Here is a 24,979-nt window from a genome sequence, read left to right as displayed (position 1 = left end):
TTAGTTGTCTTTTTTTCTCTTTTTCTTCACTTTTATTATGCTGAAAACCAGACAATGGTCGAAATGTCAAAGGTAAAGTATACATCTAGATTGTACCTTCCAGTGTTTCAATCAGCCACACTTTTTGGCATGTCACTTTGCCTGCTTTATGAAATGTTCAAATGCAACATTCTCATGTTGACCTCTCTAGCGCTAGGTGTATTACATAAATTATATTTGTTAAACATATAGTTATTCCTGTAACTCTTGTCTCAAAGCACTAACTATGAATCACTGGAAAAAGTGAAGGCATAGTTAAATAGCCTTTTGACTTAATTATCTGTTAATTCAAAAAAAGGAAGGGAAGGAGGTAGAACATATAGTTACTTAACTCGGTGCTGTTGTCCTTAAGCAGTCAAAACTTCTGTTGAAGCTACCAGGAGTTTTACCTGTAAAAGGATGTGTGATTGTACACGGATATCAGCAAATTATCCGTTGGTGCTTAGTTTTCAGTTAACTCTCTCAAAAATTAAATAACTGATAATCAGGACCCTTGTGGAAGTATCTTCACTTATTCCTCTTTTGTCTCCTTAAAACTAGTTTCACGTTCCTGGATGGCAGGGGGTATGGTTTCAAGCTTCCTGTAGCATCAAAATATGCATGCATGAACTTCATTGTCAATTTCATGTTTTAATAATTTTAGTTCAACTACAAAACTGTTTCTTTTCACCAGCATTGAGCTACATGTTTTAGGAGCAATTTGAACATAATTCATAAATTACTTCCTTCACTTCTGAAGATTACTTATTAAAGTGTTCAGTTTAATTGCCATATTTGTATCTGTGGGAAAACTGGTTTGTGACTTCATGCATGATGCAAAAAGTGTGTGTACCTGGTAAAAGCTCTCTAAACTGCATGCAGTGCATGACCTAGATTCTGTAAAACAATTTGTGGACTACAAAATCATTGCATTTGTTTGATGTGTATGTTGGCAAAATCTTGGGGGAAAAACATGCAGTTTATGTGCTGTATAATAACTTCTATAAATGTATTTACTGCTGGTGAAAGATAATGAATTGGCAGCTCAGGAAAGTGAAATCACTTCTCAAAGCATTGTGTAAGCAAGAACTATTAAATCCTACCATAAAAATTGGGAGCTCAAACTTAAAGGTTAAATTGAAAGATTTGCCTTTTTAGGCTAGGCAGAAGGAAGTCATTCTCCCTGCTTATTCAGTTCTTTGCCTCTCTATTGAAAATGTCAATCAGGGTGCCAATTAGTATTGATTGTGATTGTGATTTGTCATGGCCCTCTTTTTCTGCTTGCTGCTATGACAGTATAGCAATTGTCCGCTAGCTGTCAAGTATGAGCTCAATTTCTGTCAGCCTGGGCTGTACTTAAGGTAGTATCATCTCTCAATCAATTACCATTGTCAATGAGGTGCATTATACCTTTCACCACTTTCTAAAGCAAAAGAAGGTGGGGGAAAAGAAGCAAGGTTTTATTCTCATGTGCAATGAATGCTCTCTAGAGCAGGAGTATTAGGTAGTGAAAGAGAGAGTAATCCCCTTTGGAATGGAAGCGATAAAAGATGTAAATCCTAGAAACACTGAAGTTCAATGCAATTTAAGTGAAGTTACTAATAAAACAAAATCTTGCCTACTATCTAATCACAGATTTGCCTAAGCTATCTTAGTTTCCTCTTACCTTTGAATTCCTAAGGTATCAAGAACCTTGTTAATCTGACAAATGGTTTCAACTTGATATCCTGCTTATGTCTAAGCTGATTCAATACTCAGAAACTCTTGCTAAAATTAACAGGGAAGCAGTGCTGAAAAACTGCAGTCTGACCACATGTACAATAGCACACACTAGCCGAAGTAGTCACCTCACTGATTTGTGAGGAGATTTTGAGCCCTGATATATTTTGAACACTAATTTTCAGTAGATTCATATAGATGATGTGAAAGATAGATTCAGGTCCCACCTGGGCCAAAAGGCATTTAAGTATAGTATCACAATCCCTTGGTGGTGCCCTCAGTACCAGGCTTTTTACCATTCCTTGCAGGTGAAAGGTAGTGCTTTCTCCCCTTTTCCAATGAAGCTGTTAAAAAAAAAAAATACACTAGGAGAAAAAGGACTGTTTTGCTATTTAATGGTTACAGAACTCAGGCACAAATTGTTTTTTGCACCCAAAATTTAGTCTAGAGCATCATGCCCTCCCTTTTCATCTTAAATTCATTTCTGCACAGTGGCAAAATTTGAAATGGAGTAATGGAGATTTTCTATCTGTGGCCCAGATTAACATACCATTATCATGAGTTTAGGAGATAGAAAATGTGTATAAATCCTTATAAATTTCAAAAGAAAATTAAATGTCTGCTTCTTCAGCAAGAATTTTAAGCCAGGTGTGATGGAAAATCCCTTAAATAATTATGCCAAAAAAAGAAAAAATTCAGCACATCATAAAGTATTTCCAGCCATTTCCAGGCAGCTTTGAATTTCATTCATTCTCACATTGCAAATAAAATCAGCTCTTCCACTGTTGACTTCGCAATTTACCCCATAGGCCTAATCCTATCCCATTGACTGTTCCTGATTTAACATATACATTCTCGTTGTCCTCTCAGGAAGACAAAAGAAAACCTCAAAAAGAAGAAAAAGAGAAAAACATGACATTATTGCCCTTAATAGAATTAAGGCAACCTTAAATAAGGTTCTTATTTGGATCTAAGAAACACCCTTCAATCCCACACTTTATGTACATTATTACTGACTGCAAGACTTGGATTTTTTCTTAAATCCTAATATGGATTTAAGTCTCACTGTCTAAATGTCTTTATAGTTGTTTTTTCCAGTATTATTCTTAAAAGCAAATTTTCCTTGCAATGAATACTTTTGGCTACCCAATAAACATTATGATGACAGTACAAAACAAGTATTCTGATAATTTATATTGCTTTTTTGTTCAAACAACTCTGTCCAATAATGAAAAGAATAATTATAAAGGATATGTACCTCATGAAGTATGGAAATTCTGTATTTTTTATCATGATGCACTAAAATAGTATAAGAAGGTTATATATACTCTATTAATATTCTACCTTTGAGTATCCCTATAGTTTCCAATATTTTGTTAGCAACGACAATTGAAGAAACATATTTTGAGAGTCTACTCAATTTTCCAGTTTCTTTGAACTATCATGTGAGCATGAGCAAGGTAGGGATGTGATAATAGAGCCTTTGCTAATTCCAGGCACTCTTATATAATCATGTGTCCTTATTTCCGCTCTTATAAACAAATGAGCATATAGTCCTTATATTCAGCCAGAACTATAAGAGCACACCAGCATTCCCAGTAACATGAAAACAAGTAAGGATACATGCATTATGCAATTTGGAATCCATTGACTATATAAAAAAATATTAAGGGTTATATGTAAAGGAAATTTCATATTTATAACCAATAATAGATTTGAATCTTATTAGCAATAAAGTTATTTTTTAAATGTAGATAGTTTTTATTATTAACAAGTAGAATACATAAAAATAGTTTTTATCACCCTTTTAACATATCCCACCTAAACATTAATGATAATTTATTTCTCTTCTTTTCCCAGATACTAAATATGTGTTCTGATTTTTCAGGGCCTTTTAATCATATCAAGTCAAGTCTGTTGGGATCCACATCGGATTCTAATCTCAACAAATACAGTACAATCAACAAAATTCCTCAACTCACACTGAACTTTTCAGATATCAAAAGTGAAAAAAAATCTTCATCTCCTCCTTCTTCAGAGAAAGCAATTATTGCACCTAAGGTGAAAGACCGAACGCACAATGTAACAGAGAAGGTTACACAGGTAAGGTAATAAACATTATTTTCATTTTCAAATTTTTTTTCGGTGTATTCAATAGATTCTTACTCTTTTAACGTGTGGTTTGGCTGCCTCCAAGATAATTTGAAGTCTTTAAAACATTATGTAATTTACCTTCAGTTCCGGTACTTATGAGATAGTCTACAACATAAGATGATACTGCTCACAAACAAAACTTTTCAGTTCTTAATTTTTTAATGGAAAAGAAATGTAGTATGCACTGTGTGTCCCAAAAAAGACCATTAATTTCAGTGATTCATGTCATTTATAAATGTTAGTTTCATTCTTTATCATTTTTTTCTCAGCATTATGAATCACTGATTAGTGTAAGGCACAACATGATAACAAATGGTAGGTGATTGTGCCACTGTATCATAATTACATCTCATAATTTCTCTTCAAGTTCTTTGGGTTTTTGTAATTTTCTTTCTTGTGGGTATCTTTTCCCCATCTGTGCATCTAAAAGGCTTTGGACTGATGTATGATAAATATTGTGAACAAGGCATACAATTGAAACAAAACTGCAAATAATTTAAGATAGCATGTTTCTTCACTCTAAAACAGATGCAATGCCCTCTGAAGTCAATGGAACTTTTCAGCTTATTTCAATATTATTACATTTGTGTTACAGTCTTTTATGGAGAGCAACTGGGACAGGCTAGCAATGTGGAACATGTTAAAAACAAATACCAAGGGGCAACAGTATCCCCAAATAACTTTTGTAGGGGTAGTAAGCAGAGGACTGGCCCTTAAATGCCCAGACAGACTGAAAGAGGTAAGAAGTGCTTTGTCATAGAATGCAGATAGATATTCTGTAAGGAGGACCTTGCCAAGGTAGCTTTTGACTTAGAATCATAGAATGATAGAATTTAAGGCATCAAGTCCAACCATTAACCCAGCAGTGACAAGTCCATAACTAAATCATGTCTCCAAGTGCTGACCAGACTGCAGCTTCTCTACATTGGTGCTCTGCCAGACAGTGTCCATGCTCCTACTCCCTTTGACAGTTATAAAAAGGAATGTATTGTACACCCTCCTAGAGAAATAGAGATAAAAGAGCTATAATTTCTATTTTGAGATCAGTTCGTGCCTAAAAAGTAATTGGATTTTTATCTTTCATATATTTTGTCTTTAATAGCTAGCTTGAATCTGCAACCATTGTCCTTTCTTCTGTGGTCAGTTTTGAAAGATATAATCTCTTCTGGATCCATTTTGATATGTTTTAAATTATTCATAGCAGTTATATATAGAAATCTTTTCATAGATAATATGGCAAAAAGTCAAGTTACATAAAAAAGACTAATTTTTAGAAGTTATATAAGCATGAGGCAAGGTAGGCTTCTTGGGCTTTTTTTTTTTTTTTTTTTTTTTTTTTTTTTTTTTTTTGGTTGTTGTTGTTGCAGTTGATTTTTTAATTTAAAATTTGGACTGGCCAATTAGTGCCAAAGTGCTGAGTTTCTATGTACTAGTGCTGCTGTTGGGGGTCAAAAAGAGGGTAGAATTTTTTTTTCAATCTATGTTTATTCACCAAATAGTTTAGATTTTATGAAAAGTCCAACAGAAATGGCATAGATCAGCTAATCTTTCCATGGAAATGGATACCTACTAAATTCAAAATTAAATTTGAAATGCTCTATAAAATCTTTACGCTTCACAAAAGCCTTCCAATTTAATTTGACATTGGTTTATGTCCTTTTCTAGAACAATCTCAACCACTGTGCAGAGCACAATTTGCATAGCAAACTTATCATTCATTATAATTGGAAATAGTTCCCTGCAGTTGCTGCTTTTTCTGTTATTACATTCACTTATCAATGTTTTTAGTTGCTGCTGCATCCTAAATGCTAGAATTAGGTACAGGTAGAAACTCCTAGGAGGTATAAATAAATGTAGGTCTATAGTATTAGGGTGGTGAAGGATATAGTTACCTAGAGATTAGTGAATTAGATTAGAAATAGTCATTTAGAAGATTAAAGTGGCTAGTTTCAGTCTTTTTTATGTTACTCTTTCCAGCGATTTCAATATATTTTATAAGTCTGTCCTTTGAAGATTCCGCTTCATGTCTGAGTGTAAATTCCTTGGTAAATGTTTTCCTAGGCCATAGATCCATTATGTATCTCTCTGCAGAACAGTGCAAAAGTGAGCTTGGAAGATTTGAGCACAGTGTTGAGAATAGAATGTGGTGGAAATGTTAGATGAGGTAGTTAAAATATGCTCATGCTAGCACAGTCTCTGATAAGGAAATCTGTCAAAGAGCATCAAAAATACACAGAGGGAAATACAACCTATTTAATCTGTGGAACAATATCAGTAAAAGAGCAAATGAGTATAAAATAGCCATGGTAAGTTTAAAGGTCACCCTTAATCAGAGTTGTGACATTCTGAAATAATCTTCTAATAAAAGAAATTAAGGCAGGAATTCTAAGTGTTGCCAGAAAGACCCTGAGAAATGTAGTGAAGGGACATGCTGTTTTTTCTGGTATTGTAGGACATGATGACGTGAAAGGTTTCTCTGAGCCGTGTATTGTATCATTCAAATATCCATCCATCCATCCCTCCCTTTGTAGTCCTTATTTTTTCTTTCTCCTTTCCTCAGTTTTGCTGAGAAATTTGATCCTGCTGTTATAATCTGACAATTCCTCTACTGTGGCTCCTCATTGTGCAGCTCAAAATACAGAGGCATGGACTCTGGAATGCACCACACAAAAATATCAGTGAGCTTCCCTGTTGGATCATGCAGCCTGGATTCTCTCCCATGTATCAGTAATATCAAATGAAGTATCAGCATCACAGGATGCAACAAGTTCTTTCCAAAGACAATATCTGTATAACTTCTTTGATATCCATGACCTGGAGATGCAATTCAGTTCTTGAAGAGAGTGAAAAATGAAAGGATGCCACCTTCAGAGGGGAGAGGAAGAATAATGAGTAAAGTAAATAAGAGTCATTGGCCACTGTGTTTAGAGAAAGTGATGCACTTTGAGAAAACATTTAAAAAGGAGTAAGATACTTCAGTAGAAAGATTTTAGTAGAATAAATTAGAAATAGAAAGTAGACTAAAGTTTAGGAAATCATTTTAGAAGAAAGAGATGCTGTGGGACAGCAGTTTATACTTTGAGAGAAAAAAATCTAAGTTATATATTCTACAACAAGAAATTTTCCAATACATTTTTTCTACTTAACAGTAGAGTTCAAGACATTATGTAGAGATGAGAATTGCCTTGAGAGATAGCTTGCAGTGAAGTGCTGCACATGTGATGGTCCTGAGTAAGTAGATTCCCCCATTGCTTTGCCTGGATTTTCACCTGGGGCATCACTGATCATAACTCCTTGTGTAATGTCAAGAAGCATTACATCTTCTGGATGCTTGTTTCTGCATAGCATTGACTTTTACTCAGAGAATTAGTTCAGGTGTAGGTGCCAGATAGCCCTGATTGACAAATTGGCATTGTCATATTCCAGTGCAGATATTTGTGACATTTCCATTCCACTTTAAGAAAAAATATTTTTTAAGTGTTTTTCATTGTTATTTCCAGAGGTGTTGATGTCACTCTCTTCTAGAAGAATCTCAACTTACTTTTTCCATTATTTCTTTCTTTACAGTCTTTTCAGGAGGACAGTGCAATTTCTGCACTATTTTGTACTGACAGGTTCAGTTGGGATCCTGACACTTATAGTTAGAGAGAGACAAGTCTTCCTAGAGGCACAAAAAGTAGATTCCTTAAAGAAAGCAGTAGGGCAAAAGTCTGACATCTGTCCCTTAACATATTTTATGAATTCATAAAGGAGACTTCTGGCCTTAAAATTGCAATGTGCAAAGGCACAACAGGAACTGATTTTATCTTTTGTTTGAATATTGATTTATTGTAAAGCTCCTTAGACATCCGGTTTCCACCGATGCACAGCTGCAAAGTTGTGAATTCTCTTGTAAGCAGACTCATGAAGACTAAAATAGTATCTTTCTTTTTAAAGAGCCAATTCCTGAATGACCATAACTTAATACTGTAAACAAATAACTGTCCCAGTTTATAAAAGTGTACATTATTTGTCTCTTTATAGTGTTGTTTAAGAAAAACTGTTTTGTTGCTTTTGATCACTATTGTTCAGAGATCATTTATCTTCTTGAAATTCATGAGTCTGAAGGAATGCAGAATGTGGTTGAATGGTCCAATATCTGTTGTTCATGATTTGTCTCAAAAAATTACTTGCAGGTAAAATTCTGTAATCTTTTAACATCTTGTAATAATAGTTTTCAAAACAACTTCATTATCCACCCACCTCTTGGAAACATATATATACCCAGACTGGTCATATGACTGATGAAATGATAAATATATACCTTGACAGGCTACACAGAATATTGTGATCTGATTTGCAGACATGCTGAACACCCACAAATCTTCTGAAAATAGAGCTGCCAGCGAAGGGGGGGCAGGGAGAGGGGGGACCATGTATGAAGTGATAGACCTTGTAGTTTCACTGCATGTTTTTGTAATCTGGACAGACTCTATTTAGTTCCCCAAAAGATTAAGAAATAAGTAACAATATCCCCCCAAGGCAAATAAAGCTGTTGATATAAAAAGAACTCTTATATGACCATGACTTCAAACTGACCTTCAGGTTTTCAGGCTAAAGGAAGACTACCAGCATCTAGGACAGAGTGGCAATATAAGACCTAAAAATAAACCAAATTATTGATCTATGTGTTTTCAGCAGTCTAATTCAGCTGACACACAGTGCTGTTTACATCCTGCAATAACTCACATACACACAACATTTCAAGGCTGTTCATTTTGTATTCTCCAAATTGCAGAAAATTCTGAATAAAGGGGAAACAATTTTGATGCCTTCCAATTACACAGCAAGATATACATATAATGGTGAAATTAGGGGGTAAGCAGGGCCAACATTTCCTAGTTAATATATGGAAAGTTTAAATTTACTCCGCAGTGAGAATCTTCTTTTTCCTGTTTTTTGTGAATTGACACAGTTTGTACAGGAATCATTTCCCTTTCTTTACAATAATACTTAGCACCCTCATGCAATAAAATTTCATCTTTTATTGTCATTACATAATTAGGCTTTGTAATTACTATAGATGTATTTATAGAAATAGTATAAGTGTGTGTAATTTCATTGTAACTTAGAAGGCACGACACACTCTGTGAAACAACCAAAAGCAAAGAAACCATGGTGAAAACTAGTAAAAATACCTCAGTCCCAGCGTGGCCATTTAAATCTGTGCCAAGGTGTCACCACAACTGGAAAGTAGTATCTTTTGCACCAGAGCAAAGAGCTATTCCAAGTGCATGGAAGCAGAAAATAAACCCTACCCTTTTGATGACTTTCAGAAGAAAACGTAGTATTTTCATTATAATTATTTGCTGTTGCACCAAGTTATAAAAATAATATTCACAATTGTGAAAGATAAACTATTCCTTCCTTACAGTAGAGCCTCTTCTTTTCGTGACAGCTGAATTGGCTCAGGCATCTGAACTGCTGCAGTGTTTTGAGAAGATTTCACAACATATGGTAGAAATGGAACAGTAGGAAAGCCCAGCTGCTTTGCAGTACGTAACCTGGATGCATCCTTAATTAGACCATGTCCTTCCCCCAAGATCTACTCTTCTATAAAGGAGATTACCTGATTTTGCTGAGTTGGGAAAAAGTATCCACTATCTTCTATGATTTACAGTTTTGAGTAATCAATGTTTTGTGCGAACTCTTTGTTTTTACTGTCTTGATGCTAACATGGAATGAAGTATATGACCTTTCTTAATATTAGATCATTTGCCAAAGAAACATTCCGCTTCTGATGCTAAGAAATGGGAGAAAATAGACTTTCAGACTGCATTGTAATTTGTCCTGATAATAAGGATTTGGGTATAAGAACTAACACTCTACAAAGCAAGCAAAGCTTATTTAAACCAAGGTGCTAGCAGCATTTAGGCAAGCCTCATTTCTCTGATCTAGAGCTATAAACACCCAAACTCCCACTCCATGGTGGATTGACCTTGGAAATTTCTAAACTTGGTAGGTTACTCTGCTGAAACCATCAGTTTTGACACCCACCAGAACAGTCTCACCATGAACAGCAAGTCAAGCCCCACGAAATTCCAAAGAGCTGTGAGATCCTCTGATGCATTTGGCATGCACAGTCCAGAATAATAACTTTCACACATGCAGATAGAGTTGTCTTAAAACAGCTATGAAAGAAGTCATAGTCCCTCTTTCATGTTACCTTAGAACCATACAAAAATGTAGTGTGGAAGAGACCTCTAGAGGCCATCTAACCCAACCTCCTACACAAAACAGCACAACTGCTGAGTTAGATCAGGGTCCAGTCGTACCATGTTGACTCAGGACAGTTTCTATCTTTAGGAGAGCATAAATATATATTTTCCCAGAGATAGATAGCAATAGCAGCTGACGTGGGGAAAGAGGAAGGGAAGAGGAAAGAATGCTGTGCATCTCATGGGTCATGAAAAGCTGCTATTTTTCAGGAACATTGCTGGTGTAGCCAACATTCAGGACAATCTCTTAGAAAGAGGCAGTCCTGGGTTGTAGTTCCAGAGTAATTTGACTGTTACTCATCTTACATAAATGACCATCTGTTAAAAAAGACACAAAAATAACCCTGGGCACCACAGACTCAGACTCAGGACTCCATCCCTCTCTAAGTGCCCTTACTCTCAAATGGTCTGGATTCCGAACTATGCTCTAGTGCCAGGCACCTCCCACGTACATAAAGTAGGGCCAGTGTTGGATCCAGCCACAAAATGCTAGATCAAAAACCTAGACAAGCAATGTTTAGCATTTACATGAAATTATAGAGTCACACCCATTAAGAGTCATTTTCCTCAGGAAAAAAAATAATGTGGTCAGCAAAGAATTTAAATTCTTTTGTCTTTTAATGTAATACTAACTAGTACACAAAATTTTGTGGGTAATCTAATGATCCATTTTTTCAAGGAAATTTGTACTCTCCCACAAATCACTAATGAAAGAAATTGATGAATAAATAAATTTTAAAGAGCAGAAAGTTCTTGCAATTTGAAGGTACTATGATGGTGATTATAAAGCAGTTATGTTCTAACACTAATTATAAATGAGGTCCTTAAGCATATTAACAAGAAATAGCTGAGGTTATTATTTTTTTTGGCTTGGGTGTGGGAAAGAAAAAAAGCATGTGGATTAGTTGTTTTTGATGTACTGGCAGCTGAAGAGAGTATTTTCTAGTCAGAGTTTGATAGGGTTTAGCATTTTTTTCAAAGTAGTAGAAATGTTAAGAAAAAGCAAAGACCATTAATGCCAGTCAGCATAGTTGTTGTTTGATGAATTCTGAATGCCCTCAAAATTAATAAGCCAAATGAGAAAGTCACTTTTCTCATCTATTACCTGTCATGTGCAAAAACTAGGATAACGCTTTCAGCTTGTAGCTGCTGACAGGACCAATAGAGAAGGGCTAACCCAGAATGGTTCAGAGTCAATGCTTAAAAAAAAAAAAAAAAAAAAAAAAAAAAAGAGAGAGAGAGAAAGGAAGGGGGTAGGGGAGAAGAAGGAGGAACACTCCTTAAATTATACTGAGAGATCAATAAAATCATGGTGGGGGAAAAATCAAGGATCAGATGTATGAATCGAAAATCAAATGTTCACTGAATTCCAAATATTATGTTTACGAAATAGATATACTTAATACATAGTTGCAGTTAATAAATCTGGAAAAATGTGTTTTCAAAGCATTTATTGAGCTTCATGGGGGGTATTGGTGTTACTGAATGTAAAATTAATGAGCATAGCACAACAAAAATCTCTAGGAAGTATTTATTAAAAGTGGCTAGTTAGGCCATCTGTCATGAACCGGTTTAAACACAGGAGAGTGAAGGAAGCTAAGGTTCTGTGAATAACACGGGTCAGACCTAGAGAGGTTTGAAATATACTCAAAAAACCTGATTAAAACCAGACAAGGCTAGATATTGATGCCATAAAAAAAAAAATGGTATATTTTATTTAGTAGTAAAAGAGATAAAGAGAGAGAGGACAGAAAGAGAGAAAGAGAGAAAGATGGAAAGACAGAGAGTTGTGCTTGGGGAGTGGGGGGGCAGGGAGAGAGTGACAGGGGTTAAGTGGAAACATATCGTCCTTCCCAGGGTCCCAACCATGTCTCTTTCTCCCCTTCCATCTGGTCTTCTTGGTGGTGAAAGTCGTGCCCCCACCACTGCTGCTGCACCAAAAAGTATAGAATCCAGTGGATTGATGTATTTTTGGCCCAGATAGGAATGCCCAGGTGCCTCCCCTAGGGGGCTAGTTTGACATCGTCCTTTGCAACACTGTGGATCAGTTGCATCATACTTCAGTGCTCTGGCGCAGGGATTTGGGGACCCCTTTGTGGGGGCCTTTGATGGGCCATGACACCCTTCTGCTTTCCTTCATGTGAATGCAGATTTTCCCGGGGTGAATGGGCCCCCCAGCAGAGCTCTGCACAGAGGAGGATGGGTGTTCACTGCCTCTGAGCAGAGGCTTTTTCAACACACACCCAAAACCTCTCCTATCCCCACCCTTTGGTGTGAAGGTCTGTGCCAGCCTGGGAGCTGATAGCCCAGAGCTGTGGTCTCCATCCCGAAAGTGCTAAGCTTAATCCAGCTGTGAATGTATTCTTCCCCCTCAGCCCAGACCCGAGTCACTATCTTCATCAACAAGTAGTCTGGACCTCAGTCAGAAGGCCTAATCAGGGCACGGTGGTCTTCTCTACAGCTTCTGTAATACAGTTTTTCTATAGTAGGCAAAAGTCCTTCATGAAGATGTTTAGGACAAAAATTATAACATTCAATCTCCAACACCATCTAAAGTGTAAAAATATATTATAAAATTAAAATCTATCTGAAATTAAGTACTGAAACTGTATGAATATTTAGCTGATATTCATAGTACCTAGAAAACTCAGTTTCTTCTTCTTGATATTTGATTTACCTCTGGTAAGTCTGTTTTTCTTTGATAATTGGATAAATCTTGCATGGCAGCACACAGTGAAATTGTTCTTAATATACTTTAGGTTTATTTGCAAGCATAAACCTTTTTTTATTATTATTCAAAAAATTGTCAGTATTACATTAAGGCAGCATCTTTTTAAATATGGAAACTTCAGTGACTACTCAATATCTTGGAAGCTGGCATGAGATGGTATATTCAGCTTCAGACAGACTGTTGAGTACACGACTACTACTAAATGAGAAACAATTATTAAATGAGAATTTCATTTCACAGCTTTACTTTTTTTTTTTATTCTTACTGTCCATCTTGTTTGAAAATGTTTTACTTTCTAAATGAATTCTATTAATTATGAAGAAACCTTTCTTTTGAGGCAAAAGAACTGCTGAATGATATGGGCTCATATTTGAACCAATTTGTTCTGTTCAAGGAAATTTAGCTCCACTGGGTTTGCAGGTGAGTTACAAATGGAAGACTATAAGCAAAAGAGAACAGCACGTTTTGCTGTGTCTTAGTCTCTAATGCTGTTCATTGCTGGGCTTGGAATTGAACAAAAAATGAGAGCCTGTGGCTTATGGCTATTCTGCAGAACTTGTTAGAGGCTAGCTAATTTATTTTGACAAATTTTGTTTGGATAGGATGCAGACCGTGGCCTCCTTACAGGTTTTCAAAAAAAGCTTGAAAAATAAGTTTTGTCTAGGGTAGTTATTTCCAGATATATTGTGCTGTCTGTTTTCTCACTTCTTTACACCCACAATATCCAGTAAGGAAAGGAAACTGCAGTTTGCACAATGTGATAAATTAGTCAATATATATCTAAAAAACAATGAACATTAGGGCTTCCAGGCTTCTATTCTCAGCATTTTCTTCCGCTGGTTTGAGCTCTCAGTGCCTGCAGTAGCACCTTTATCTCCCTGGTTGTCACAGTTTAACCTCAGTTGGTGACTAAGTACCATACAGCAGCTGCTCAGGTCCTTCCTCCACCCTCACGGGGATGTAAGGGAAAATCAGGAGTGATATTAATAGTAATTGTAAGCAAAAAAAAGAGAGGAAGAGAAAAAGGGAGAGACAGTGACCCAGGGAAAAAAAGACCCAAGAAAAACTAGTGATAAAATACAATTGCTCACTGCCTGCTGACTGATGCCAAACACATTCCCAAGCCATTATAAATCTGTCTTCCTGCTAATCCCCCTCAGTTTATAGTCTGCGCATGACGTTCTGTGCTGTGGACTATGCATTTGGCCCGATCAGGTCAGCTCTCCTAGCCATGCTTCCTCCCAGCTTTTTGTGCACCTGTTCACTGACAGAGCCTGGGAAACTGAAAAGTCCATGACTTAGGATAAACATCACTTAGCAATCAAGACATCAGTGTGCTGTCAACATTTTTCCCATACTAAATCCAAAACAGAGCACTGTGTTAGCTACTAAGAAGAAAATTAACTCTCTCATAGCCAGAATCAGGACACTGGTTAAATCCTTAAATAAAACATCATGTTCTCTCCTAAACATGAGTTTCATTTAGCATAACATGGGCAAGTTAGAGCTGCTCAAGGATTTACTTTTGTCTCACTGATTCTGTGCTGTTTTGGCTTTGTTATTGTTTCTGTTGGAATACAGAATTTAGTGAAGAATCACCATAAAGATCATACCATGTCTTGCCACAATTCCCCAAAACTAAAATAAGTTTTTGCATTGTAAAACAATAAAGTGTCTAATGTAAGATCCAGCTACTGGCTGAGCAAAGGCAAGTTTATCTGCCCACTTCTCCATGGTCACAAATCCACCTTTTTCTATGCCTAACCAGCACAAATTGAATGGGTGGCCCTAGAAATCTGGATCATATTTTTCTATGTGGGTTTTACTAATGAAATATAATTTTTATCATCATATTTTCTACATCTATATATGCAATCTGTTCCATTTACCCTTGCCAAATGGCTTTTTGGTTAAAATACTGATGGTCAAATTTTATAGAAGTTTGGGCAATACACTTAACTTTCCTAACTGTGTGTCCAGAGAGGAACTTGGGCAACTTGGGCAGAATGCTAAGACTAAATATCTCATTTAAGTGAACAAGGTTGGGATGTGCTCATTAGGCACAAAAAAGGAGAGCATCAGGGAAGATAACAATTTCTAAAGTAAAAAAAAATTCTCCCCTCCAGAACAGTTTCAATTGCAGTTCATACATTTTTAAACACTATTGGGTCTAATTACACAATGCAGATTTTCTAGAAACTGAAGTTTGCTTATTTTGCATATTATGGGAGAAAAAAATGACCGTGAAACTGAAAGTTAAATATGAAGATATGTATAAGGATCTTTTCTTCCTTTCTACTGTCCTCCTGCCAGTTAAGTCAGGAAGTACTGTAATCATAGAACCAAACTGTGAATGTAGCTACTTCATCACTCCTTGCACTTCAGAAATTCTCTATTATGCTTTTCTTTATCCAATCAAAGTGTTTAATAGCTAGCAAACCAGTCAAAATGTATAATAATGAAAAATACGTTTTTATCATAAATATTGTAAGAAGGATGAGATAACATCTACAAGTGCAAAATCTGCTTGTTTTATTGTCATGCTGTGAACAGATGATAGAAAATATTTTTTTGATTGCTAAAAACCACACAATTATTTAAGCCCTTGTGAGAAATTTGACACTTGATATTTTGTTTTCAGACATATAAAGGCTTGTCAGCAGCTTAGTGTTGCCAGAAGAGCAATGAATAACTCAAAAACTCACTAGAATGTTGAAGGATAGCATTTGCTGACTTCTGAAATAATATCTCATAGTTACTTTTAAATAAGATGGTTACACAGCTTTTAATACATATTCTGTCATTGGGTTTTGCTAAAAAAAAAAAAAAAAAGTCAATATCTTCTTTGTAAATATCTTCTTTTATGATCTGTATATCCCTAATTTAAGTTTAAAGATCAGTAAAGTGCTCTCAGTAAATCCGTGTTTCTCTGACAATGCATTATTCACCAATGTGAAAGTAATTACATACTGACTGGCAGGAAGAGGCTCCCGAGGTTTAAGATTATATACCATTTCTTAATATTTGCATGGAAAATGAGCTATAAAAATACCTCCTCTCTTTTAATATCTAGCTTAATAAAAAATAAATTATAGGTTAGAGATATTACATATATTCAATTTTGGTGAAAGTGTCTTGTGTGACAGTAATATCCAATAAATATTATTTCCCTGAAACCTAAACAATTTTACTTAACAAACAGGAGAAAAAGGCTGCTCTACTGCTTTAATCATGGGACATGCATAACTTTCTTTAACCATTTGAAGATTTTGGGTTGCTGTGTATGTAAATATGTTTAGCTGAATATGATTTATATAATTATTTGATAACTTTGTGAAAGTTTGTCATTTCATGCTCAGCAAGGCACTTAGCACTTCCAGGAAGTCCCATTGCTCTCAAACAAGATTCACATAATGACAGAAAAAAAAAAAAAAATATATATATATATATAAGACCTCATTATTTTACTACAAACTGTCTCTCAGAGAATGTTTTAGCATTCAGCATTATATACAAATAGTCATATTACATAATTTTAAAGCCTTTAATAAAGACATAAGGACAAAAGGGCGTTATTAAGGTAATATTAACATTCCCCACCGTTAGTATTTCACAAGATGTTATTTGGTAGCTTTCCTTTGAAAGACATGTAAAAATATATCTTACATGTAAAAATACCTTGTAATGCTAATACATCAAAGCCTTATATAATGCCGTGTTTGCACTAAATCAAGAGCATTTCAGCTTTCTTTCAGTACTAGCGTAATCCTAATTGTTCGTGTCTGCATAAGGAAGACAACCATCAAGATGACTGAAATATGAAAGTCCATTATAATCTTTTGGGGAATTAGGTAATGCCTACTATCAGAGAGACAATGTTAATTTAAATTCCATTTGTTCATTAATACTAGTGTAATATTTATTTTCACTTGGTTTTAGATTCAGAAATCTACTCAGCAGGTCCAGTCTGTAGATGTCTCATGGTAATGGTGTGAATAGAGAGGAGAAGGAAAGAGATGTTAGTTATAGCTTGGTGCTTCAACAGAACTAATACACAGGAGAAAAGAGACAGGAAATATACTTCAAGAGAAGACAGTTCCATAAAATCTATTAAAATAATTTTAAAGCTAAAGCAATACTACCTCATTTTGAGTGCATTATCATTCAGATTTAAGGTCAGGACAACAACAGTCAATTACAAGAATATGGCTTTAGCTTATAAGTCTGATTCATGTTCTCATTTCTTTTCTTTTCCAAGCTTTTCCTGTCCAAAACTGTTATTAGCTTTGTTGATAAAGATCTGAAAATTAGTTCAAAACTACCTGTTAAAAGGAAGACATTTTATTGTATATTTGGATTAGATCTAAAGAGACGGATGTTCCAAATTCCTTCTCTTTTTTCCACTAGCTACGATAATGTTTATAATACAATTATCCTGGTTCAGTTTCTTCTTTACATTTTCACATAATTTCATATTTTGGTGTTGAGTATGCTTTATACAATGAGTTTGTTAAATAACTATTCATTGTAGATATTTCAAGTCTCGCAGCATATGACGAGCTGATGTGTTTCTAGAATTGCTACATCCTTCCTGGCTTAAAGAGTGATCATCCTGTCAGTTCTCAAGGCTGTGTGCCTAGCACTGGACTATGCTGGAGTGAGTGCAGCAACACATTGGCAAAATAATATTTTTTCCATGTCATATAATATTTCCTAGAAATAAATATTTCAACATTGTATTTGAACAGGTACCATCTTCCATAGTTTTACGCAAGATGTTTTATGGATGAGATAAATGTTTATTTTAAAGTTCCTAAAGTAATTTGGAACTATATTTATAGTTTGAACTTTATTAAATGTTTATGAAATTCTCTTAACATGAGAGGTGCTATGCAGTAGCTAACCTCGTTAGTACAAGATTTACTTTAATTCATCTGTTGCAAAAGCAGCAGTGACAAAACAGTATTTAGTACTGAATATAACTACACCATTTAAATATACATACATTTCATATGAGACACACTTGGTCATGAGACATAGCAAAGTACCATCTAATTTATTAAGGTTTGCATCGAACATCTACATCTGCTCCTCACACAGACATCTGTGTCCATCTGCTTTAAAACTGAGTTGAGTTTCTCTTAAGCCCTCATACCTCTTTTGATATTTTGTCACCTGTAAACATTGCTCTTTGTTCAAATCTTCTGGATGTGCAGTACTTCTGTCTGAGATGAAAGGTGTTCCCTAGATTGTGAATATGTTACATATTCTTTGTGTGAATGTACATTAGTCACCTATCATTTCTGTTTGTAAATATACAGTACAAAAAATATTGTGACTTCTTAGCAGAAGTGAAAAAGGTCCAGTATTTTCTGAATAACTTGCTTATTGTGTTTGGTCTGTGCAACTGCAATATGTTCATGGGATGAGTTCAGTGCTTCTTGAAAGCACCAGGCATGGTTCCTGGTTCTTTTCTGTGTTCATGTACTTTACATATCTCTATAGTCACTTGAAGAGCCTTGGTGCAGCATGTAACAACCCTGCCCTACATTTGCTCTCATGAAGTGGTAGAATAACCAGGAAACCATACTGTTAATCCGTGCAATGGTTTGACAGAATTATTTATTTAAAAATTCATGGTGGCATTAATCATTTATTATTTCTGCTCTGATTAATTCATATATTATTTTGCTGCTTTGTTTCTAGGTCTTTGGTTTTCACTGTGTGTGTTTGCATTCTTTAATGAATTTAGAGTGAAATGCCTCTGAACAAAATTTATGAATATACATGTGATAGCAGTAGGGGTCTCCCAGAGCATCTTGAAACTACAGTTTGAATAGTAGAATCATAGGATGATAGAATGGTGTGGGTTGGAAGAGACTTTAAAGATAATCTCATTACAATCTCCCTGCCATGGACAGGGCTACCTTCCACTCCTCCAGGTTGCTCAGGCCCCAACCAACGTGGCCTTGAATACTCACAGGGGTGAGACATCCATAACCTCTCTCAGCAGCCTGTCCCAGTAACTCACCATCCTCACAGTAAAGAATACTTCCTAACGTCTAATTTAACCTGTATTCTGTCACTTTAAAACCATTCCACCTTGTCCTCTTGTAAAAAGCCTCTGACTTTCTTGTAGGCCCTCATTAGATACAGGAAGGTGCTGTAAGTTCTCCTTACAGCCTTCTCTTCTCCAGGCTGAGCAACCCTAACCCAGTCTGTCTTCATAACAGAGGTGCTCCAGCACCTCATCATTCTTGTGGCCTCCCCAGGACTTGCTCCAACAGGACCATGCCCACCTCATGCAGGGGGCCCCACAGCTGCATGCAGCACTGCAGGTGGAGTCTCGTGAAAGTGGAGGGGAAAAATCACCTTCCTCAACCTGCTAGTCACATTTCTTTTGGTGCAGAGGAGGACAAATATTTGTGTAAATTAATTTTAAAAAATAAAAAGAATCAAGTAAATTTAGAGAAGAATTATGGGATCCTATTGCTCTTACAAAGTAGCTTTTATGAAAGTTTTCTGCTCATTATCCTTTAGGATACTTTCAGTTGTAAATATTATTCTCTTTACTTGACAGGAATTAGAGAGATTAAACAATAGCTTGCCTAAAATCACCGAGAAACTCAGTAACAGACACCAGAGGTCATCCAATATCTTGTATAACATTTTGCCTACATATTCATTTTTATAAATGAACCTGTACAGGGAAGAAGAAGGGTCAAATACCGTTCCTGCATGTGATGCTGCCGAGCACACAACAAGAGTCCCCTACACAATCCAGTTATCCAGTGAAGCATATGGCCAATGTACTGCAAAGCACATCAACCCAGTTTGGCTCTTTGAAACTTCATCAAAAAAGACTATGCAAAACAAGATATTTTAAACACAACACAGGGTAGAAATTATACCTGGTACCAGGCAGGTTTTCTGAAGGGAAAAGATGATAGAACTGTCCCAAAAATATTACGCCATGAACAGTGTAACCCAGTGTAAAGCGATAAGTCTTACTGAATTTTTATTTTTTTTTTAATTAACTGTCACCTGATATTCCCCCTGGGAAACCTCTGGTACATACACTTTACACTTTCTCCTCTTGCTTAACAAAACAGCAGCCAATAATAAATTTTCTTTATCCTTAAATATATTTTCTTTCAATTTCAGTGAACTACTGTTACCTTTAAGGAACTGAAAGCTACTGAACAATTCAGAAGGAAAAATCTAAAACCATGCTAATTGATGATGGTTCTTTGATCTCACTCCATATTTTTCTGGATATCTGATTGCAGCCCTTCTATAATAAATGCCACCTCGAACTTGATCTTAGGAAGAGAGTGCATGAACCTAAAAAGTGCAGAAGGTGTTCATCGGCCCTGTTTTTGTGAAACACCTCAAGCAAGATTCATAGAATCAAAAATGAGTTTGAACAAAGTCTTCTAATTTGCAGCAGTGTTGCTTCAACAGTGCTGCTTCAACAGTGAATGTGATAAACAGGAACACAGAAAAGTTGAATTTTATATCAGAGTTCTTTACTCAAAGGCAAAATATAGTAAAATTTATTTAACCTTGAAATGTTCTCATTTTAAATAGAATAAATCTTATCACCTAATAGTACTTGTAAAGTATGCCAGTTATAGATACATTCCTGTTTTCTCCAGGAAAGCCAGAGTGAGGTGATATTTAATCAAGATTGAATATTCCTAATTTTTCTTAAGAGAAACCAATGCAGCTGATATGACTTTTTCTGCTTAACATTACAGTCTTAAGTAAGATGCAAGGAAGCTTGGCTTTTTTGTTACGTGTTGTCCCAAGGTTCAAAGATGTTTTAACACTGCAATACTTCAGTCTTGTCCTAATCACATTTCTTTCTCTTAAAAATGTTTCATTCCCTAAACTACCTCTTTTACAATCCAAAGTATGAGTTTTACTGTCCAGAAGAGATAAGTTAATACATTTTCTTTTTACTAACAGTGAATTTGATGACATCTATCTTATGTGGAAATATTAAAAGTCTTCTGCGGGAATTTCTAAGTAGACTGAAGTCTTCCATCTAGCCAAGATTGCCAAAATTGGCCAACATCAGTACCCAAGTTTTACAAGGATGTTACACAACAAGAAAAAGGGGAAATTAATCTCATATGTCAATCAGTCTTTATTGAAACTGCCAAAATTAAATAATGTTTTGTCTTTTTTGTGTGTGTGCAACAGTGATTTTTTTATTTGACAAATGAAGTCACATCTTTCTCAAGATACAACAAACAAAATAGTTATATGAGAGTTTGTTTTCACTTTTCATTGCATGGGAGTAAGCAATTTAGAAATGTAAAGTTCTATATAACATTATGAATATGAAACTCACAACCATCAGTTCAGCCTCTCCTGTGTTGTGGATCTAAGAAACGATTGCCAAAAAAAGTTGGATGCATTTCTGCTATGATCACTTTCATACTGCTGTTCCCTCATTTTTTCCAATTGTTTGGGTTTTTTAAGTCCAGTTTTGCATAACTCAGTTTAAACCAATTTAGAAATAAATGTAACTAAAATTAGATTAGGAGTCAGATTTCAGGGGTATTAGTCCAACTGACATTAAGTGTTGCTCTGCAATGAAGCACAGTGTCTAGAATTTTCAAGCAACAGAGAGAAACATGTGACGTAAGCTTTATTGTCCTTGTTGCTTAATTCATTGTCTTCATTGTCTGAAAGTAAAGCAGGAGAACAGTGATATAAATTTTATAAATAGCAGTTCACTTGGCACATATACTCACTGTTCTTAAATACTAAGAAAACATTTCTGGTCAATTCATGAGGTGGGAGACTAAAAATATTAAGACTGCTCAATAGACTAAGCAACGCTTCAGCTTGCTGTCAGCTAATGCATTTAATGCATAAAAAAAATAGCCAACACCATTAGTTAAGTGCAAGTCTTTGTTACAATACAAAAAATTGATGAACAGCCTCTACTACCAGCTCAGCACAGTGCTTAGTGGCTGCTTGAAGCTAACACATATTATTTTGGATTACTTGGTCACTCCTTTCTTCACGTTCAAAGAGGAGTGGTTATTAACCCTCATGTCCTTACAATATTTTCAGAGTAGACTGAACAAGCTTAGTGCCACTTAGACTACTAAAGATAGGATTTAAGATTTTTACAACAGGTTCTTTTGGAAATTTAAGCAGAGAAGAGTGTGCTGACCCTCAGAATTTTATAAGATTATGTTTGAGGAGCATGGATTCCCTCAGTCTTGAACAAGCTGAAATCTCAAGTCCCAAAGTACTAACTGCAAAAAGAAAGCCAATAAAAAAGCAGATAATATGACTGAAAGGTATATCCCCTTCTGATCATCATTTCATTTGAGTAGAATTATTCATTTTAGTAGTCTTTGAAATAACTTATTTTTTTAAATAGGATTGTTTTTAAATAGCAGGAGAATATGGAATAAGCAGAAGTAACTGGTGGAAAAAGAGTGTAAGATTCCATGAACTTGAATATTGCCCAAATGAGTAATAACTGAAAGTTGTCACCATCTCATGCTTGTTCACCGGTCTATGTAAATTGAAGGTGTTCTGAGTCCCATAGGATTTGGAGATCATTTGCAGCACAGAAGGCAATAATTAGCATCGTTGTTGACAATCCCAAACACTGAATAGAAACAAAATATAATTTACCTTTTTATCCTTAAAGCTTTTGTTCCCTCATGTCAGAGTTCAGTCACACTGAAAGAGCAGCCAAAGGAAATTTGTTTTATCTGGTGCACACACAATGCTTGCTCTTTGCAACAAAGCAAACATTTCAGCTTCCAGAGCCAGCAAATTAAGCAATGCTTACAAACATAAACCTTCCAAATAAAATTGAAATCCAACTTAGATAACACCAGTGGATAACAAATACAGACTTTTAAAGGAATAATAAGCTTCAGGCATTGACAAAAGTAGAAGTGGAGCAAAAGACTATACTCCTGTGACATCCTTTGTTACACCTTTAGCTGAATTAGAACTATAGCCTCAGTGAAATTTGTCTGTGCATGAAGGTTTTTCACACTACAAAACTCACAGTGTAGATAGCCGTCAAGCACACTAACAGATCTTTCTCTGACTTTTGTTGTTGTTGTTGGTTTTGCCTACACTTTCTAATGAGAGTAAGTTTTTTTGTAGGGAATGTAATAGATGATAATGATAATAGATTTGCTTTGGGAGGAAAAAACTACATCACCACAAGAGAAGTCATTCACTGGCCATGAGTAGGCTGGTAAGGTTATCATGTGGTTAAACAAATTTGATGACATGCTTAATAATGCAGATTTTATGGATATAAGATATGCCTCAATGTTTGCTGTAGGGGACAAGTATCAACCTACTGTGTAAAATTGTCAGTGAATTTATTGGACCTAGTAGACACCATGAATTTCACAGAAATTTAGTTTGCCAAAACACTTAAGTAGTTGAAGCTTAATCCTCAAAACTACAATGAAGTACTTTTTGTCCTGTATATGCTAGGAAGTTGGAGTGGATACAGTCTGATTATTAATGTGGTATATTTCTCATTCTAGGTTCTATCCTTAGGGGCTGATGTTCTACCAGAATATAAACTCCAGACACCTCGCATCAACAAGTTTACTATATTGCACTACAGTCCTTTCAAAGCCGTCTGGGACTGGCTTATTTTGTTGCTGGTCATATACACCGCCATATTCACCCCTTACTCTGCTGCCTTCCTTCTGAATGACAGTGAGGATCGGAAGAGGAGAGAGTGTGGATATTCCTGCAGCCCACTGAATGTTGTAGATTTAATTGTGGATATTATGTTTATCATTGACATTCTAATAAACTTCAGAACAACATATGTAAACCAGAATGAAGAAGTGGTAAGTGATCCAGCAAAAATAGCAATTCACTACTTCAAAGGCTGGTTCCTAATTGACATGGTTGCTGCAATACCTTTTGACCTGCTGATTTTTGGCTCTGGCTCTGAAGAGGTAAGCTTAAATGAATATGAAATCTTAAATCTTAATTTATTTCTTCAAGATGGTATTCTGTGTATCCTAAAGTATTTTTTGCTTGTCATTTAATAGGCTGCTTAGTATGCCCATCCCACCTCTTAAAGTTAAACTAAAATTAAATCTTCCTTTCCAGAATAATGTACAACATTGGCTTTCATTGACAAGAGAAAACATAGAATTTTTTAGTTATTTTCACTTATACCATATTTGATACTGTCTCTAGAAATAATTAATATATTGTGTATAATGACATCTTCAAATGGTTTTATATGAAAACCGCTGCTTTGATTTGTCACTTTTTAAAAGATGCCCATGATGCAGGTATGTGCTGTGTTGGCATTGCATCCTTGTAATTATATTCCTCTGTTCAAAATGCTTAGACCAGACATTTACTTAGTAGAAAGCAGATTAGTTTTAGTATAAATTATACTAGTCATCAAAAAGATTTGGCTGTTGTCAATCTTATCAAGAATATAGACTATGAAAAGAAGGAAAAAAAAGATTACCTTGACAGGCATGGTCTATCTACACAATTGAATAAAAAACTGTTCAATATATGCATCCAAAAAGGTATACCTGGCCCAAAGGTATAGAAAATATATGTTATATTCTGGATTCCTGACCCAGTTCTTCAAAATAATTTTATTTAATTTAAGAAGGGATAAAATCATAATTGGTTTTTTTTTCTGAAAAGTAGAGAATTGGGTTTGATTTTTCTGTGGTGCATAGAATGTAGAAGTTTCTTTAAAGAAAATCAGCAAACCAGGCAAAAGGTAAATGAGAACTCTAGAGAAACATGAGATAAAACCATGCACTAAAAATAAGTGTTATTAAGGAGAACATTAAGAAGAGACAGAGCAATATAAGGGACAGAGAGAACATATTAATAGTTCTCTTACCAGAAGAGAACTTTTTTATTCAGAAGGTGACTAAAAAGCCCAGCAACTGAAGAGAAAATCTGATCACCTTTTGCATTCGCTATCTGTGGCAGGTGCCCATCATTTTGCAGATAACTTTTCTTGTGGTTTTGAAAGCATAGACACACGAAAGACAAATATTTGCATAATGGCATTACTTCTGACTCAGACTACAACATTCCACTT

General features: G+C 35.4%; 1 protein-coding gene across 4 annotated transcripts in view; it reads left to right on the top strand.

Moving 5' to 3' along the window:
- KCNH7 (potassium voltage-gated channel subfamily H member 7) overlaps positions 1–24,979 on the top strand; it is a 207,657-nt gene that overhangs the window by 141,874 nt on the left and 40,804 nt on the right. Inside the window, exons 5-8 of one of the 4 annotated variants that reach the window (XM_040069469.1) lie at positions 52–72; positions 580–603; positions 3,626–3,840; positions 23,427–23,852. In XM_040069469.1, coding sequence (XP_039925403.1) covers positions 52–72; positions 580–603; positions 3,626–3,840; positions 23,427–23,852 — 686 coding nt within the window. The remainder of the gene's footprint in view (positions 1–51; positions 73–579; positions 604–3,625; positions 3,841–23,426; positions 23,853–24,979) is intronic. The other 3 variants (XM_040069470.1, XM_058421325.1, XM_040069471.1) reach the window with 3 other exon arrangements.

This window comes from Hirundo rustica, chromosome 7 (genome assembly GCF_015227805.2).
Source record: "Hirundo rustica isolate bHirRus1 chromosome 7, bHirRus1.pri.v3, whole genome shotgun sequence".
Taxonomy (NCBI): Eukaryota; Metazoa; Chordata; class Aves; order Passeriformes; family Hirundinidae; genus Hirundo; species Hirundo rustica.
Note: the sequence above shows the minus strand (reverse complement) of the source record. Positions and strands in the feature narration are given on the sequence as shown.